The sequence below is a fragment of the Seriola dumerili genome, unplaced genomic scaffold (assembly GCF_002260705.1).
Source record: "Seriola dumerili isolate Sdu_G_001 unplaced genomic scaffold, Sdu_1.0 BDQW01000668.1, whole genome shotgun sequence".
Classification (NCBI taxonomy): Eukaryota; Metazoa; Chordata; class Actinopteri; order Carangiformes; family Carangidae; genus Seriola; species Seriola dumerili.
In genome coordinates, this window is record NW_019174923.1 from 1,558,624 (window position 1) to 1,578,045 (window position 19,422).

The 19,422-nt window shown below is 39.7% G+C and overlaps 1 protein-coding gene across 2 annotated transcripts; it reads left to right on the forward strand.

The window, feature by feature from the left end:
• Positions 1-1,759: 1,759 nt before the first annotated feature.
• On the forward strand, positions 1,760-19,364 carry ikbkb (inhibitor of nuclear factor kappa B kinase subunit beta). Of its 2 annotated transcripts, none has more exons than XM_022765246.1 (22): positions 1,760-1,813; positions 3,387-3,508; positions 5,503-5,597; positions 8,228-8,348; positions 9,327-9,396; positions 11,015-11,103; positions 11,630-11,719; positions 11,835-11,959; positions 12,844-12,951; positions 13,043-13,172; positions 13,469-13,663; positions 13,771-13,885; positions 14,480-14,603; positions 14,707-14,858; positions 15,060-15,121; positions 15,200-15,300; positions 15,409-15,458; positions 15,578-15,677; positions 16,712-16,859; positions 17,182-17,279; positions 17,750-17,843; positions 17,934-19,364. In XM_022765246.1, exons 2-22 carry the CDS (start codon positions 3,404-3,406, stop codon positions 17,991-17,993), a joined length of 2,232 nt encoding a protein of 743 aa, XP_022620967.1. In that variant the 5' UTR covers positions 1,760-1,813; positions 3,387-3,403; the 3' UTR covers positions 17,994-19,364. The 2 variants fall into 2 exon arrangements, with proteins under 2 accessions (XP_022620967.1, XP_022620966.1); XM_022765245.1 differs by having other exon boundaries at positions 1,770-1,972.
• The last annotated feature ends 58 nt before the right edge of the window (positions 19,365-19,422 follow it).

The window sequence follows — 19,422 nt, forward strand, 5'->3', positions numbered from 1 at the left end:
ATGTGTGTGGGTGCACAGTGAGTTTAACACTTTTAAATGGAAGATATCAGTTGGCCTTCAAAGTTTTTACCAGTAGCAACTGTGAAACTCTGAAAATGGTAGTGAACAACACATTCAACTGAACATGTATACAAATCAGTGGTCAAATTAGATAGGCTGCTATACATCAATGTTTTGTAGAAAGTAGCTAAAACAAGAAACATGGAATCACGTCATATTGTTTAAACCGTAATTAAGGTCAGCAGTCAGGGAAAAAGCTTTCAGGTCAGCCTCTGACTAATTCAGAGTCTAACATATCAGGAATTTCTGACAGCGACAAAATCAGGAAAAAAGACTTACAGACCTCTTGAACTGTTGGCATAATGACTGCAAATGCACCACCTCTGGCAGTTACATCAAAATAAATCTAACATTAACACTGATACAATCAATTCTGCTAGTTTTACAGGAGCTATGCACTGTTTTTTTGTATCTGGTTTCACTTGGTTAACGAATTGCTACAAAATAAGATAATATAAGCTATTCATCTGGTGTGACTACAAGATCATAGGGCTAACCACCTTGGAATAATGCATGAACACTGCAAAGTCAAAATAATGTGTGTTTTTTTATTATGCCAACATTAGGTGAATGTAGCATTAGCAGTTACAGAATGCTGTATTAGCAACACTAGCTTCAAACAGCTAATGTAATGACTAGCTTAGTTGGCAGTTGGCAAGAAAACTTAATGAACAGGTTGCAGTTTGCAAACAGATAATGATCAAGGGAACTGGGGGAGTAAAAGATATTACTTGGAAATAAAAACTCCTGTGCAATTTAATGAGTAGGCTAACTGTCAGCTATTCTACTAGCAACAGCACGTTAGACTGAAACCACCTGCTGGTGTCAGAATAAAAAGCTATAATGAAACAGATGAATGTAGTGCAAAATAAACACTAGTGTGATAATATGTAATCGAGGACAATATTTAAGCCATTTCCACAGGTTAGGTTTACATGACTAAACAAAGCTAAATACGACAACAAAGGTCTTTCATTATGAGTTCCATTTGCTCTTGACTTCCATGAAGCCCTCTCTCTGTTGTCCACTATCCTCGTAGGAAAAGCTTAGGAAGCAGCACCATATTTGTTAGTATAAACAGGAAAGCTTTTCCTTCTCCCTACAAACATTTCCAATCTGATAAAGTTGGTTTTACACACCCAAACACCACGTCAGCAAACGTCACATGTGCATTAACCAATAGAAATGTGTGTTGTTGCATGAGAGCAACTTATCTGTTTTTATCTCATTCAAGAAAAGCAGATGATGAAATGAAGAACATCACGGTTATTCTCTGGAATTCAAGTGTATCCTCCCCAAATACAACATCCGCTGGATCAATAATAACACTGCAATGAATGTTATATACTGAAATGAGTTTTTCAGTAAATGTTTACTCCTGTGATTGCTAAAAACAAAAACTTCAGTGCCCAGCTATTTAAGATAATTATTTATCACTTCATAAAAATAAAAAATATGTTTGTAACCTGTTGTTTAAAGAATTTTAGTGTATGAGACAATGGGCACAGACAGGGTAGGGAAGCATTTAGGGAGGGAAAAACAAATTGTTGGTTCTTGCTTGAAGTTTCAGAGTTGGATTTAGGGACTCAGGTTGTCCATAAAACAATCAGGAACAATGATTCATGGTCTGAAACTATGAGTTTTTTCTTTAATTTCTGCATTGACCTACCAGCCTGATGTGAGCCGGGGAGTCTGCCTCCTGTGGGCGGGTCTCAGCAGGTTTACAGGAAATACGACTATCAGGAAGTGAAAAGTTTGTAAGATTTGTTTGTATCGTCAAAATATACTATTGATAATAGTAGTGTTCAAAGCGGTTCAAAGTTTAAGTCTAGTCTAAGTTAAAGACCGGATACGCACGTGTTCAAAGACAATCAGGTGTGAAAGCGTGTGAACGCTGCCTACGAAGTCTAAGGTAGGATTCAGTTGAAATGGTACTTCAGATGAAGCGCTTCTCTGCATTGAAATAAAAGCCGAGAACAAGCGCGTTAAACTTCAGAAAACGTGAAACATTAACAGAGACGGAGTCATTTTTACTACTTGTATGCATAATATTGTTATGAGCAGAGAGGTGAGAGCAATACTCACCGTATAAAGCATGAAGATAAAAACGGAAGCTGCCTCATTGATGCATGCTGTCACTGCAGTGTTGAATAGGCCTGATAACAGCATGAAGGATACTGACTACAACTATAGAGCCATTCGTAATATACACATATATACAGGGAACGATTTACCCATTTTTCTATAGATTATTTGGTCTGTGTAATTACAATTTGTGTAAAATTAAGCCAGTGTTTATACACAGTCAGAATAGATATTGTTGCAGCTGTTACACATAACATTTTTTGATCCAATTTTTAATCAATATTTTTATAATGCTTTTCACCACATACAGACAGCTCCAGCAGTAGCAACAATGTACAGTGCCCACAAGAACTAAAAATCTGATTTAGCTCCATGATATATGATGTACATAACACCTGACATACTCAGATTATTTCACACTCACACAAATATGTTGTAAAAGTATAAATGTGGAAATATCAATGCATCTATGTATATGGATCCCATAATAAGAACTATTACCAAGACATTTCACTGTTAAAAAAATAATAACCTTGTCAGTGAAATGACCGGAAGCCTGTCTGTACAATACCTGGATCCTGAAACTGAAGTCTGTCAATGTGTCTGGTTAAAAACTTTGGTCTGGAGTGAAATCGCTGAACAAGCAAAGGGCAGGTCAGATTAAAATGTACCAGAGAGATTCCACAGGATGAACCTTTGGGATTTCAGCAGTACTTCAACTAATGATTATTTACCCAATCGGTTAATTTATTTGTAATAATTTGTTTAATGATCAGTTAATTGAAAATGTAGAAGCTTTAAACCGAGAATGTTCTGTCTTAAATGATTACTTGATTACACGGGCGCATTATCATACACATTTTTATCTACTTGTTTGCATGGTAATGTTAGCATGCCAACATGCTGAAAGACCAATAGAGCCTTGGTACACCTGAAGATGAAAAAGTACATCTTAGACTGATGAAAATTAGGGCAAATGTTGATGTAGAGCTGAGCCCGGCCAGCTGAGATATTTCACAGACCATTGACTCTCTTGTTTTGCATCACAACAAGGCATTTTTTTCTGGTGACAAATCTTAACATTTTTGTCCTAGTAGTGGTAATGATCTACGAATGACTAAGCTGCTTCCCCGTTTTTTTATCAATCCACTATATTCTTGTTTGCTGATGTGAGCCTCTCAGAGCCACTAATATGACTGTATGCTTAAATATATCCTTGTTATTTACTGTATCTGGTGTAGGAACAGCTGAGGAGGCCATGAATCGAGTCCCCCTGCAGCAGCCACAGAGCTGCGGGTCCTGGGAGCTGAAGGAGCGCCTGGGGACCGGAGGCTTCGGGAATGTCACAAGATGGCAAAATAAGGTACATAATCCACATACTTCTAACTGTGATGGGATGTGATAGTAAACTGAATGACTGGAAATTCCTCCTAAAAGAGGATGTTTAAATAGCAAGCTGTTAGACTGACTAAAAATGTTAAACCATTTGAAGTGCTCTGATGGAAGATAACTAAAGTAGCTCTGCCAGCATTTCCCAGAAGACATCAGCTACATCATAAACAGTGCAATTAACACTTCCCTCAAAATGAAAGCTCCTAAAAAATGTCAATTTTGTCAAGTAAACCAATATATAACACTAATAGAAGCAAATACAATATATATTATAAATATATAAATAAATATATATAAATAAAATATTCTCTTGCCCTATTTACAAATAAATTAGGAACTTTAAAGTGCCCTCTTCAGGTTGCAGGAAAAACGACCCTCATTGCACACAAGGAACACATCACTGTTTACTTGTTTCTTGGACAAGTGTGTGTTCAAAAATTCTTACAAAACATCCGATTTTCCATGTGAAACTCAGTGTTTTATTGGTTTCATATAGTTTTTTGTTTGTCTTTTTGCCGATGATATTGGTGTTGACATGATAGAAATGGATTAAATTGAAAATTTCTGATCTGAATCAAAAACGGTCACACACATAAACAAAAGGACGTAACAACAGTTTACAAATACAATAAAAAACACAGTGCCCTAAAAGAGAATTTTGCTCAAAATTTGTGAATGGGTTTTCACCAGCACCTTTTTTTGAAAATAGCATGACATCATTGCAGGAAGCTGTTTTCTTTCTGCACCCGGTCCAGCCAAAAGTGTGTCTATTGTTATGATTTCACTGTAAGTCACAGGATGAGAGTGAGGACACTATGGGAATATGAACACGCCCGCTTAGTGGACCTTCCTCTTCCTCCCTTCAGTATCAGCTGCAGTGGTGTTACTCATACTCACGCTCAAGGCAAACTCGGAGCTTTCATTGAACCAGGCAGCATCATCGTGTGAATTTAAATATACAGCACAAGTGATGGAAAGTCAGAAACTGTAGTGAATATGATCCCCCAGAAAATCTTTTCACTTGCACTTTCAAATAGAAGACATTTTTACATAGCCACTTTGTTTACATAAACACAATGTCTGCTGACTTCCGCCTTGATAGCCGTAATTGTTTTGCGGAATGAAAATTTGTCCTTCTGAAATCTTTTTTGAGGTTTTACACTGACAGTGTGTGTCACTACATTATAGTTTGTTTACACTGTGATAATTCTACTGCTATTTGCAGTAAGCAAGGAAGTAATCATCAGCGCCACTGCAGACTGGGCTGTAGGAGTCAGCGGGAAAAACACAGGAGGAAAATGACCTAACTGAAGAGGGCACCGCTGGCACTGCTGCCGCCCCGATGATTAAGCTTCCTGTATAGGAAGTTTCCCGTCTTTCTGTATTAATGACAATAATGTGGGCTATTATTGGTTGACATATCACATTATAGGAAGCTGTGTGTCTGCCTTTTCCTTGATGATGTCATGAGAAACAGGTAGTGAGATGTACTTGTGTTGCTCATCGATTTTGGCAAACGGTTAAATGTGCAGTTTGCTCTGCAGGTAAAGGTGTCACCATGCATGATACGTATTTGTGTCTTGGTTTGTTCTCTAAGTATATCATTTACGTTGTATTAAATCTGTTAAAAACATTGTTTAAACATTTCCCCTGCTATGTGGCATCTGCTTCTGTTATATGATTGAAAATAATATCAATAGAGTTTCAATGATTAGTTGATTAACTGACTACTCGATTGACATATAATTAATTTGTTACTTATTTAATAACTAAATAATACTTTAAGTAAATTGCCAAGCAAAACTGGCAAACACCCACAGACCCCAGCTTCTCGAATGTGAACATTTACTGATTATTCTTGAACTGGCATTGCGGTAAATCAACTATATATTGTTTTGTGTGTGTGTGTGTGTGTGTGTGTGTGTGTGTGTGTGTGTGTGTGTGTGTGTGTGTGTTTGTTTTCAGGACACAGAGGAGCAGGTCGCTATAAAGCAGTGCCGTCAGGAGCTGAGTGACAGAAACAAAGAGAGATGGTGTCTGGAGATCCAGATCATGAAGAGGTCAGTTTCACTCTCACGTGCATCGACCTACCAAATGGTCCCAGAGCAAAAACGTAGTAGTCCCCCCTTGGCCCCACCGCTCCTTCCTCTGTCACCTTCAAATACCAGTCTTGTACAGGACACACAGCAGACACATGGCAGCTTGTGCCATGTTCCCTTTTCTTAGGCAGTAGACAGTGAAGATGAGGAGAGAGGGCGGATGACTTGCAACAATCAGTGTTCCTATGCTATAAACAGAATTTATGTGGGATTATGAACCATACAAGCAACGGTTATGGTCTCGGGATCAGGTCATGAAGCAGGACCTGCGGTTTCGTTCTGTAACACACAGGGAGTAAAAGAAAAGACCAGATTTCCTAACTGTTTTGTTAGCTTTTAGTTTGTCCATGACATATTACCTAAACTCGTCCCGCTGTTTACAAAAGATTCCCGAGTCTCTTTTTCCACAGTGATGCATCTCAGTGTGTGACAAGTTTTTTTTTTTTTTACTTGGCTGAAGAAATCGGTGATTTCCCCGTTTCTCTTTACCATCCAAACTCTTTCATACCTTGCCCTAAAGCCCGTTCTGGCATGAGAGAGAAGTTTTGGTTTGACTTGTTGTGACTCACCCTGGTATATTCCATGACAAACTTGGTGCTAATGAGTTTGACATTTGACTTTTATGTACCCATCTGTTTCGCAAATTTTCTCAAAATACGAAAACTAAATTTCTATCCTGAAATAGTAAAAATCACACGAGACATGAAATAATTAGAACAACAACAAAGTTTGGGTTATTTTGGTCTTTTGGTGGTTATTTCTGACGGGGTAAAGTGCCACCTCCTCGTTTTGCTCAGGTTTGGTTTGTGTTTCATTTCCACACACGTCTGCGTTGTCAATTAACAGTTTCAGTTTTGGTGTCGGGTCACTGGAGATGGATGGTAGCTTGTCCTAGTTTTGTTTGTCTGTGAGATGCGGTGTGTATATGTGTGTGTGCGTGTGTGCGTGCATGCGTGCGTGTGTGTGTTAGTTTTGTCATTTGCTGGTGCAAACATGAGTATTAAACCACTTTTCTTTCCTAGTCCCAATTTAACAAGTGTGTTGTTTTCAGACAGACACAACCACAGCCCTCCCATGCACCCACGCTCGACTCGTGGAGAAACCACAGGGCAGGGGACACATACATGGCAACCTACCATTATGTTATTACAGCTACTTAACACAGATTTAAACATGCACATATACTGAAAAACACAACACTTTCACAATGTTTTTGAGTTATGATGTGTTTAAAGAGCTTGTATTGCATTCATTTCGCATCTGCTGAATTTTTAATTCAAAACCAAGGAAAAAAAAAATAAAAATTTTATTCATTCCACAATCTCATGCAGGTTCACTATTTCATCCCACTCTAACTGTGATTCCATCCACTCTCCAAAATGTTTTCAATTACAGTCAAGAGAGGCAGAACAAAAGATGAGAGAAATAGTTTCCACATCAGATCATATATGTAGCGCTGTGTCGGAGAGGGTCTATAGTAACACAATATGACTACACTACTTCTAAACATGTTTATGTTTGCAGTGTTTTCTCCTCTTATGTTACCAACACTGTAGATCTGCAGGGGAAAAAACATGTTAATGAATAATAATGACTCCACTGTTCTATGAAGTATCCTCTCTCCTGTTACTGTAGCTGTTACAACGCACCGATTACATGCGCTACAGTCTTGTAGTTTCAGTTTGTATCAAATTCTTGCTGGCTCTGGTATCACTTTGAGATTGTTATCTTTGAATTGCTCCATTGCTTTTTTAACAAAGCCATGACCCTGTGGTAATCAGAAACACATTGTTTCAGTCAGAGTTACGAGATGTCGAAGAATGGGAAACAGGAAAAGTAATACAGCTGGTCCAAGAGGTGTTGGGGGAGGGTGATATAATCAGTTTTAAAGATTATTAATTAGCTAATGAACAGGTTTGCATGTATTTAAGGTATATTTGTTGGACGCTGCGATGATGCAAGAAAACAAAATTAGAAGTGTACATGTCTGATTGTACGTAATGTAGGTGCACACTATGAAAATTGACTTGAGATTGAGATTGTGTTGCTTTATAAAAGTTGGTCAAGATCAGTAGCTCCCAACTTGGTGATCGCAAAATAAATCTGAGGGGTCACGAGAAGCGCAGGGGAATAGAAAAACAAAAAATATATTTTTTTTGCCGCACAAAATCTTACCTTTTTTTTTTTTTTTATTTTCTCTAATTTTTGCTTTTTTTTTCTTGTGAATTGTTGGATACTTTTACCTCTTTAGGCTTCTAAAACCTGTTAAAGAAAAAATTTGCTTACAGGGGGAAGCGCTCTTAACTTATTTACATATACAAGCAGGGTGGCAAGTAGACAGTGTTTCATGTTAATGGGTTACAAAACCAAAAGGGTTGGAAAACATGGGTCTAGATCTAGATCTGTACATTTTTCACAGATTCTCTTTTATCATCAAATTATATGAAATTTATGTGCACACATATAAATCTTAGGCATCTAATATGGCAGCTTTTGGCAACGTGTTTATTGTGTGCATTCAAAGTACAGATAAAAGTGTGATTCACAGTGCAGCCCCACTGACTGATGTCTGCTCGTCTTTATTCACTCAGGTTGGATCATGTTAACGTCGTTGCAGCCAGAGAGGTTCCTGAAGGAATGCAGAAAATGGTGGCCACCAATGACCTGCCACTGCTGGCCATGGAGTATTGCCAGGGAGGAGATCTAAGAAAGGTAGGAGTCTGTGATGTGTCTGGGGGAGTGTGCGCACATACTGTATGTGGTTAAGGATACAAGATTAAAGCTGAAAGACCAGTGGGTTAAAGTATTAAATCACAATAAATTAATAAGGAGGAGTAGGCATGTGTATCGATATTTCTTTTTGTACCACTTTCCCCGGCTCTTTCAGCACCAGGCCTGAAGATATTTTTGTCTTTGTAAACCTTCACAGCTTTTCTTGCGTGTATCAGGGTCAGAAATCACTCAGGTCCTCCAGCAAAATATTCTTTAAAAAAAATCATCAAGTTCCTGTGAAGGAAAAAAATCCAAATCATTTTGTATTTCACTGAGTTTAAGGTACTCAGGCATTTGCTTGCAGTGCATTCTGGGGGAGAAATCTGGCGCAGTTTTTAATCCGAAACCAACCGAGTGCGCAGCCTGAGGCGATGTTGGCACCAGGCAGCCAGCAGAAGAGGAGAATGCCAACCATCACAAAACCACAGTGTCATAAAAATTTCAAAGCATCCCAGATGGTCAAAAACTAAGCCGTCGAGTTGGGGGCAGATGGAGCGGTTAATGGGGACAGAGAGTGGAAAACAGCACCATCCTCTTTTGTCAGGCCTGCCACAAGTTTCCAGCCGTGGAACGATTTGAAAATATATTTCTTTTTAAAGTAAAGTGTTACAACAAAAGCTTTGATTTTCCAATTCACTACCAGCAATGCTGCTGAAAATCAGCAAACAATGCAAACAAAACAAAAAAGATGTGGTTTGTTTTCTGCTTGAATCTGAGCCCGTTCATGTCCTCTGATGTATGTCAGATCTCTTAGAAACACAGAAAATAGCTTTTTATAGAATAAAAGAGCAGGACGTTTTAAAACATGAATAAAGAAGATTGATGAACCCTTTGCTAAGCCTGAGTCTCCCTGTATTGTTTTCTTCCCATGGGTCATGCTATTCAAGTATCAAATGTCTGTGTTTGTGCTCTGTGCAGTATCTGAACCTTCTGGAGAACTGCTGTGGAATGAGGGAGGGCTCTGTTTTGATTCTGTTACGGGACATTTGTAAGTATCCTGTTCAATCCTCAGCTTCAACGTCACTATTATGAAATCTTTAATTGTGCGTATGTGAAAGGGAGCGATTGATCTCGTGATCTGGCAGGGTGATTAGTTTCCTGTAGTATGGAGTAAGTCGTCATGGTGACCAGTATCGTGATGTCACCAATGACCATTAACCACCAACCTCTTAGTCACCCTGGGGGCTACCCACACGCAGACGGGCTTACGTCAACAATCGGACTCTGTCGTTGTTTTTCACAAACACAATGTACGAACGCTCACATCAGCAACACAGTGTGTATTACATGCTGTATAAACAGCATGAGAGGAGACATATGGTATGGATCACACATCTAGAGTGGAGCGTAGAGTAAGACACACAAGCGCGCGCACACACACACACACACACACACACACACACACACACACACACACGCACACACACACCACACAGAGACTCCTTTTTCCTGTTACCCACTGGTGGACGTTTCCTGATAATGAGTGATCCCCTTTAAACTGTTTCACGATTGAGGAAAAAGACACAGGCATGTGCGTCCACACCCACCAACGCACCCTCTCACTCACACACTCATACACACACCTACACAAACACACATGCATTTTAGGGGCCAGAAGGTTATAAGTTCCGCTACATTGAACTCTCATTGCCAGCACACACACTAGTCACCCTCTGACGCAAGTGAGGCAGCATTATTGTACTTTAACTTCAGTTACAGCAGATTAAAGGCTTACATGTGTCGATACGAGTCTTATCCTCTTATGAGACTCATTAAAGAGCCACTTAACACCAGGCTGAAAAGCTTGTGTTTTATAGTCCTCTCTGATTAAAATTTCTCTTTCAAGCCTGTTTCACTGTCTTACGCATCCTTCTGTGTTGCACCTATTGCACCTGTAACCACGCCCAGCAGTGATGTCACAGGCTCCCAGAGTACATCTTTACATCACTGCAGTGAGGTGAGGAGTTAGACCACCGGAGGTCAGCAAACATAAGATTCTCAGTGACTGTTCAGTTGCTTTTTAAAGAGTAAATTAACAACCTCTGAACATCTCGCTGCAGTGAGGTAAAAGTGTACTCTAGGGCGTGACTACTGTAAGTGACATCACTGTGAGGTGTGATGCAACAGAGCACACTTCTGACCACATCCTTTGGTGATGCTGGGTGTGATCAGAGGTGAAACTTTCGACCAGAGAGGGCAGTGACTTGTCTCAAGTGACGAGACTTGAGTCAGTGTCGGCTCAGGCTGAAACCTAAGTTTGAAAATTAAAAAGTGTGTGTGTGTGTGTGTGTGTGTGTGTGTAGACATTTTACACTTGTAGGTCCTCCCTGCTGGACAAATCTTTTCCTGTATGTATATGTCATTTGTATACACATTAATATCTATCTGCAATAAGCTAATATTGGTCCATACATCCGCCTGGCCAATTTTTCAGTCTGGCTCTAGTTTATGTGCAGCATTAACCTCTTTCATATGAGAATCTTAGCCAAGTTTATAAAGGTAAATTCAGACTTACGCTTTTAAATGTTCCTCTAAATATGCTGCATTTCATCAAATCATTTGCAATGCATGCAACACAAACTGTGCATTCGTATTTTCTTCCACAGCCTCGGCTCTGACCTACCTCCATAAGAAGAGGATCATCCACAGAGATCTGAAGCCAGAAAACATTGTGCTGCAGCAGGGAGAGAAGAGAGTGAGTTAAAGACCCCGTGAACCCTCTTGTTATGACAAATACACCCAAGCCACAACAAAGAAGTTGTATAAAGGCTTTTTGCCTCTATGTGGGTTATGTGGAATAAGTGCAGGAGACTCGTCTCTCTCACGTCGACGTTTACACTCACCAGTCGCTGCACTGAATATTTAATGTGGAAAACTAAATCCTTTAACTTATCCTTAGCGGTTACGTGGAACTTTCGGGGTTGTCTTGCTCTTACCTTCCTCTGTGGGCCCCCTTTTGTTTAGTTATATAACAACATCCTGCAATAGGAACCAGGGAAATGAAAAATTGCTTTATAACTGAGGCTAGACGTATTAAAGATGTTTATGCACACTGCTGTGTTTATGGCATCTTAACAAAACAAACTTTATCTGCACTAAGTTTATAGTTTTGCATGAAAACTTGTTTTTGTCTTTCATACTAGAGAAACAGTAAAGCCAATATAAACAACATAAAACTTTTGTTAATAGCTTTTTCTTTGCTCTCTCCTCCCTAATCTTAGTTGATCCACAAGATTATAGATCTCGGCTACGCTAAAGAGTTGGACCAGAGCAGCCTTTGCACATCATTTGTGGGAACACTGCAGTACTTAGTAAGTGATGAAACACAGGTGGACATGTTTTACACATAATTTCCTCACTGTGTTATAGACAGTAAAAGCTTTAACCTGTTTTTTTTTTTTTTTTTCTCTCCTTCCATCTTCTCAGGCTCCAGAGCTGATTGAGAGGCAGAAGTACACGGTCACTGTGGACTACTGGAGCTTCGGGACTTTGGTGTTTGAGTGTATCACAGGATTTCGCCCTTTCTTACCGACCTGGCAGCCAGTTCCCTGGTAGTACCACCTTTCAAAATTTTCAAGAAGTCTTCAGTAAGCAATTGAAGTCATGTTTCCCCAAAACTAGGGAGGATGATATATTTCAAAATTTTCCACCATGACTCTTCTCAAATTTTTTTATTTTTTATTTTTACACTCCCTCACTCCCTATCTTTGTGACTACATCCTAGCTTTTACAAATATATACTGAACAATGATATTTTTGATGTTAAGCAATGATAAGCTTTATTCCAACTGATTATTGTTACGTGACTGGATTTCAAACACACACTGAATGTATAAATAAACAAAGCAAAGAATTGCAGGATATGTGGGTTGTGCCAACTTCAATGCCCCTTGTCGCCAATATGATAAAAGAAAGATATGAAACAGGGGTTGGGTGTAACAGGCGTGTGTAGGACCCAAACGCAGCACACAGTTCAACAAAAGCAGTTTGTAATGACCCTAATTTTAACCAAAGCAGAAGCTGGAGCTGACAGGTAAATCCAAAAAAAAAAAGGCTGGGGTATGTGTCCTGGGTGAGTGTAATCAGGGGCAGCTGTGTGGCCAGGTGAACGGAGTTGGCTTGATGAGGTGGGCGTGGCTAATGCAGGGAGGTGAAGGGGAACAAGGTGAAAGGAAACTTACTGGCTGGATGACAGGGAGTGTTGAAATGAGGCAGGTGACCTGAGATGCAGAACTGTGACATCTGGGTTACACAGAGAAAAAAAAATACTCCTCCATTACTGCATGTATCATTTGCAGATTGGAATTTACAGTCGTCACACTGGGGATAAAATTGGGGACAAACATTTATACCCTCACGAAACAAAGATAAACAATTCTGATCCAAAATGTTTAGAGCTTCTCTCTCTCATATAATCCATCTGTTTACTTTTTAGGCACAATAAACTGAGGCTGAAGCAGGACGATGACATTGTCGTCTATGAGGACCTCTCTGGGGAAGTCCGCTTCTCCAAGCACGTGCCCCAGCCCAACAACCTCAACAGGTGTTTTTACATTTACACACACATACACATAAAAATGCTACTTTAAAGACCCTTATTATCTCGGTGTAACATGCTAACTGTGGTTTCACAGTCTGTTATTAGAGAAAATGGAGAGGTGGCTGCAGCTGATGTTGAAGTGGTCTCCTCAGGAGAGAGGCAAAGACCACGATGCTACTCCCAGCAACTGCTTCTCCCAGCTGGAGATCATACTACAGCTCAAGGTTGATTGAGTAATTCATTCATTTATTCTTTTACTATGTCATCCCCCGTTTTTGTTCTACTGTTGAATATTACTCAGACATCACTGGTCTGATGTTGACACATTCGTTTGAATCTGTGGTCCAGCATTAAGCAAATTACCTCACAGACTGATGGCTGTACTGTAATTAAAGGCGCAGTTTCTAATTCCTAAAGTTTGGTGGGATTCGAAGGGATTTTGTAGCTGTTTTTTGATTCCTTAGACCAACACATTGACTTGTTCCGTCTTCATGTGCTTGGTCCTTCTCGTTCCCCTCAGCTGGTTCACGTCCTAAACATGATGTCTGCTAAGATCCTGACGTACTCAGTCTCGGACGATGAGACCGTGGCCGACCTGCAGCTGAGAATAGAAAAAGACACCGACATCCCTGCAGCCAATCAGGAGCTGCTGCTGGAGGCGGGATTAGCCTTGGAGCCTAACGGACTGGCCACGCAGTGTGCCATAGATTACACAGTAATATCTAACATAAACACCGTACACACCCTGCCTTCACAGATTATTCAGCAACACAATGTGCTAATGGACCTGAGTCATAGTATTATTATAATCTGTGTCTGTAGGAAATAGATGGTCGACGGACAGACTTGCCTCTGGTCTTCCTGTTTGATCGCTCCTCTTGCAGTTATGAGCCCCAGTTTGCTCCTCGCACGCTCCCTGAAAACATCCGCTTCGTGCGTAAGTTTGTTTTTTCTCAACTAAGCATATTAAAAAAGTGCAATGCCTGCAATATTTATTTTGTGGTGTTCTGTTTTTTATTTTTATGCCAATGTCAGTCAGTTCAGTTGAATATGCTTTAGTGTGTAAACACACAAAACTGTTAAATAATAATCAAGCAATTATTTGAGATATATGTTCTTTCAGGGTTCCTGTAGTGGATTTCCAGTGGAAGTTTTGCATTAGGCTTTTTGATAAATTAAATAACTGAACAAAATTTTTGAACCATATTTAAACCACACACACACACACACACACACACACACACACACACACACACACACACACACACACACACACACACACTACTAATATGAAGAGAAAATTAACACTGTACAACCAAATTCTTGGTTAAGATGATTTACAGTTGTGACTTACACTGTAGAAAAATATATTTTAGTATGAACCATGAACCTTATTATCTGCCTGAACTGACTACAAACTGTACTCAGTTGAATAATATATGACTACAACATCCATTGCTTTTTCTGACTTGTGTGTTTTGTGTGTGTGTGTGTGTGTGTGTGTGTTTCTTTGTCTCTGTCTTTCTCATAGAGACTGACCCCAAGCACCTTCTGGCTTACAGCCCTCTGAGGAGGACCTGCGGCCAGGCGTGGCACACCATCCGCTCCCTGAAGGAAGACTGGCAAAGGCTGCAGCAGGGGCAGAAAGCTGCCATGTAGGACACACACAAATACACAAACAACCTCCCACACACAACACACACATGTATTACCTGTTTGATAAAACAAACACGTTTCTTTTCCTCTTCTTTCCTCCAGCATGAGCCTGCTGAGACACAACTCCTCGCTGTCCAAACAGAAGAATGAGATGGTGTCCATGCACCAGAGACTCACGGCCAAGCTGGACTTCTTCACCACCAGCCTTCACATAGACATGGACAAATACCAGGAACAGACAGCCACCGGGATTGGTATTATGTTACAAAAACGTGTTGGTTGGATAGTGGGGAAATTACATTACGATTGCTAAAACTGCGTTTTTTCTGTCCTTCTGAATTATTTGTTGCTCTATTGAGTTGTTTCTTGCTTTTAGCCCCAGGCAGAAAGAGCACATGAATGTCAGAACAATTCAGTTTTCCTCTGACTAATAATAGTCTTTTTACATTTTCTAGCGTCAGAGAAACTCCTCTGCGTGTGGAGGGAGATGGAGCAAACTGCTGTCAGCTGTGGTCAGGTAGAGTTGAGTGTGTTTCTGCGTGTGTGTGTCACTTGTCCTTTAAAAAGACTAAAACCCACATGTTTGGGTACCCAGGCCAAGGTGAGTGAACTGGAAGAAGAGATGATGCAGCTGCAGCCAGACATAGTGGATGTGCAGAGGCAGCCGTGGAGGAGTGGAGAGGCCCTGGACACACTGTAAGTCTGAACCGAACTGAACTGTAAAAAAAAACCCAATAAAAAACAACAAAAGCAGCTGCTTTGTTTATCTTGGTACATGCTTTCTTTTCCCTCTTTGGTCTCCAGGGAAGGAAGGGCCATGGAGCTGTTCCGTAAACTCAGGGAGAAACCCAGAGGTTTGGATTTTTCACGCATCTGTTCACTTCTTACTTAACACTCGTTCCAGTGCTTCCATGTTAAAATAAACCTCCATTTTACGTCTCCTCTGGCTTTCCCTTTCCCTCGCCCTGCTCAGACCAGAGGTGCTCAGGGGACAGTCAGGAGGTGGTGCGTCTGGTACTTCAGGCTGTGCAGTTCTATGAGAAGAAGCTCAGAGACTTCTACACACACCTCAGGTACTCATGCACAAAACACTAAGGTCACACTAAACAGTGCTGTTCCCCAGTCATCAAGACCAAGCACACCTTTTGAAGCATAACCAGTATGGTCATTGTGTTGGAAAAATGTGGGTTGGGGAACTGAATGAGTACCGAGCAGCTCTGTTGTTGCAGTGCGTTAACTCCCATTTGAGAATTCATGTATCTAAATAAAAATGAAACACGTTGTTGTCAGACACACTTACATTTATGATCCTCACTGTGGTTTTGTAGAGCATAGTTGGGGGCCAATTTATAGGCATACTTCCTGTATCAGAGCTTTACAAGTTTAGTGCTAATGAATTTATTAATACAATATGTATTTTTTCCATACAGATTATATGAGAGGACACTATAATGGGCAGTTAAGATTAGTTATTTGGCTCTGAACCTCAAACACTTTGAGTTAGTGTCTGGAGTTTTGTTTAGAAATAAGTAAGGTCACAAAAAAAATAAAATAAAAGGAATTGTAATCATAAGTGGACTTTTTCACAACGTGCATTTTGGCACATCACAGCAGGCAGAGCGCAGGTGTGAATAGTAAGATTGCAGACAATCAGGAGAGGGAAGTATTTGTCAGTCTGTCTGGTATGTAGACGCCCACACAGTCCTGAGAAGAGCTCTAATCAGGCAGGATAAGTGAAAACATTTGTGCCGGTGACTTGTTAACATTTACAACTGTAATGTGATGACTAGGTGTAAAAGGTGACAAGTTTTTAATACTTAATTAAGGGGCATACTGACATTTATAACTTGATGTTTGATTGCTTATTATAAAGTTATAAAAAATAGTAGATATGTTTGTCATAAATGATCAATAATCAATGGGAGGAGTCTGTTCACAACATGGCAACCCAAAAATGTTTTTTTATTTAAGTATCAAAGCAGCTTATTAGTTATCAATAATAATTCATGGCTGATGCATTTAACATATGTATGTAAATACAGTCACGGCACAAAACGGTTCATTTCTTCTTCCGTACTGAGCCACTACTCTTGCGTGTGTTATGCAGTAAGACGGCGGTGTGCCGTCAGCGCGTGATGGAGCTGCTGCCGAAGGTGGAGGGCGTGGTCCAGAAGATGGCAGAGAGCGAACAAGTCCTGATGAGTCTGCAGGAGAAACGACAGAGGGAGCTGTGGAACCTGCTCAAAGTCGCCTGTGTGAGGACGCTGCTCTCACACACACACACACACACACACACACACACACACACACACACACACTCTCCCATCTCTGCTCTTCTTTAAGGGATACCTGTTTATATAACGTAAAGCCTCATATAATAATCATTGAATACCAGCAGGTATGCACATGTTGATGAGTTTCACTGGATTTATCTAATTCTCGAGGACCACTAACAGTATGTTTTTAGTTTGCTGTCATTATTGATCCATTTTGAATATTGGCTCTACTGAAACCATAAGAATATGTTTCATCGTCATCACAAACACAGAATAAAGTGCATCATCTTGTCTTATGTAGAGTAAAGTTCGCAGCCCGGTGAGTGGGAGCCCTGATGGATTACGCACCCCCTCGTCAGTGCCACCTCTTCTGACCCCCAAACAAAGCCTACAGCAGCTGTAAGTGCACTGACACACACATACACACACACACACACACATACCACACACACTGTGGTTTAAAGGATGTTTTCCATTCGTGGTCTAAGACTCATCTTTTGCAGATGTTATTAAGATCTACAGAAAATAAATTTGACTTATTCACTCAGCCACACATATATTGGCGCACAAAGACACATCTTATGAGAATATTCTTGAATTCAATACATTTTTGGGTTTTAAACACATCTGCCAATGTGGCAAGTCAAAGTCGTGGGAGTTTTCTTTGTGTCCTGATGATCTCCTGCAAACTCACAACTTGTAATTTTGCTTTCACACACTCTCCAGCTCTGTCTATTTTCATTCAAAGACGCGTATCATCACCTGAACATTTGGGAAGGCACAAATACACGTCCTGTACAAACACAGATAAACTATTATCCGAGTGACATCTTCGTGAGTCATGAATCAAACATTGGGTGTGTCTGCAGTGATGAGTCTCTCGTGGAGCAGAGCAGGACGTTTGAGAGTCGACTCCAGAGTTTGCTGCATGACACCATCCAGGAATCAGAAAACAGTATGGAGGTATGCACAAGCTTTTATCGGATTTCTCCGAATTACGTGGAATTAAACTATTAAACTATGAAACTCATCGCCCTTCTGTTTTCGTCCTAGATGTTGAGGGAGTGGACGTGGCTGCACGGAGGCCAGAGTTTCTCCAGTGACCTCTCCTGATTCGGGTCTCATTCTTTGATTATGTGTGATACTGTACTGCCTCCGTGTGGATGGGATGTCACACTACATTGGGATGTAGTACCGGCTGTTCTGACAATGTGAATGCAGTAATGGCTGCTGGCACATATTTGTTCAACCAGATTAGGGAGTAGGTAAACCTACTCACTGCAAATATTTAGAGCACTGAAGCCAATTCTAATTCTGATAATGATTTATATCAGAGAAAGAGAATTATTATTTATTTACCTATCTGAAAGTTTAAAAGAACCATGAAATAGGTTCAACCGTTCCACTGATTTTGTCATATGATCCCCCCAGTCTTACAGTACAGAGAGGCTTGAAGAGCTTCAAACTGGATCATCTATCATCTATCTTGAATCATCCGAGACTTACAAACTGCAAATTTCATCCTCAAATTTATGCACAAGAAAGTTCATGACCGTAAATAATGTGTTAAAGAATTGTAACCAGTTCAGTCTTTGTTTTCAAACCGTACATTTTAGTTACATTTGTTTCACCATGTTTGTTGGACAGTTTATTCAAAAATTTGATTGTAGATTTAATACTTTATACTACGATATAAAAAATAATGGGTTTTAGTAATAGTCTAAAAGTATCTCTGCCTTGAACTGTGTGTTATGTACCAAAATGTAATTGCACATCAGTTTTTATTTGTGTTTATCACTGGACTGTCTTTTTTGTTTTGTTTTGTTTTACTAAGACAATCATTGAACATGGGAAACTATAATAACTTTATGCTGAATGACTATGAATGTGATCTTTTTTTTTTTACATTCACTGATAATAATACGAAGGGTGACACAATAACAAGAACACCTGTACAATGTGGTGCAGTCCAGGTTCCATGCAATAATGAGCAATAAAGTGAAGACAACACAAATATTACATTACTCTTTTGGCTTGGTCCAAGATGGTGATAAAAGGTTGAAAACATAATTGATTGTGAAGCATTTCCTTGTTTTGTTAAACAATGCAAATGCAAAAATAGTCACATTTTCTGTTGTAAAACTGTGAATACAGTTACCAAATTAGAGCTAAATTAGCAGCATTCACATTACCTCCTTTATATTTGAATCTGTGCTGCATCATTTTTTTCTTTGCTGTGCCCATCTTAATCCCAACTATTGGAGGCAGACTTTGCTGTATATAGATTATACAAAGTGATGTTACATTACCATGTGTCTCGATGTCTATTTGTGTACATACTCTATGCTGTTAAGATTGTAATAATGTGAGGATAACAGAATGTTACACATTTCTATCATCATTTCTAAAGCAAAATTGTAATTTTGTATCTTGGATACAGTGTTTTGTTGTTCTATAGTAGTTTTCTTTCATTAATTTCCTTTTTTTTTTTTATCAGAACACAAACTCTTTTCCTTCCTTGTTTCATGTTAACCAAAATTTG

What these genes read in the sequence shown, in the direction of transcription:
- ikbkb (XM_022765246.1), top strand. Translation starts at nt 3,404, where the DNA reads ATGAATCGAGTCCCCCTGCAGCAGCCACAGAGCTGCGGGTCCTGGGAG. An exon ending in AGTGTGCCATAGATTACACA is followed by an intron (nt 13,664 to 13,770) that starts GTAATATCTAAC and finishes CTGTGTCTGTAG; the next exon opens with GAAATAGATGGTCGACGGAC. An exon ending in AAACAAAGCCTACAGCAGCT is followed by an intron (nt 17,280 to 17,749) that starts GTAAGTGCACTG and finishes GTGTGTCTGCAG; the next exon opens with TGATGAGTCTCTCGTGGAGC.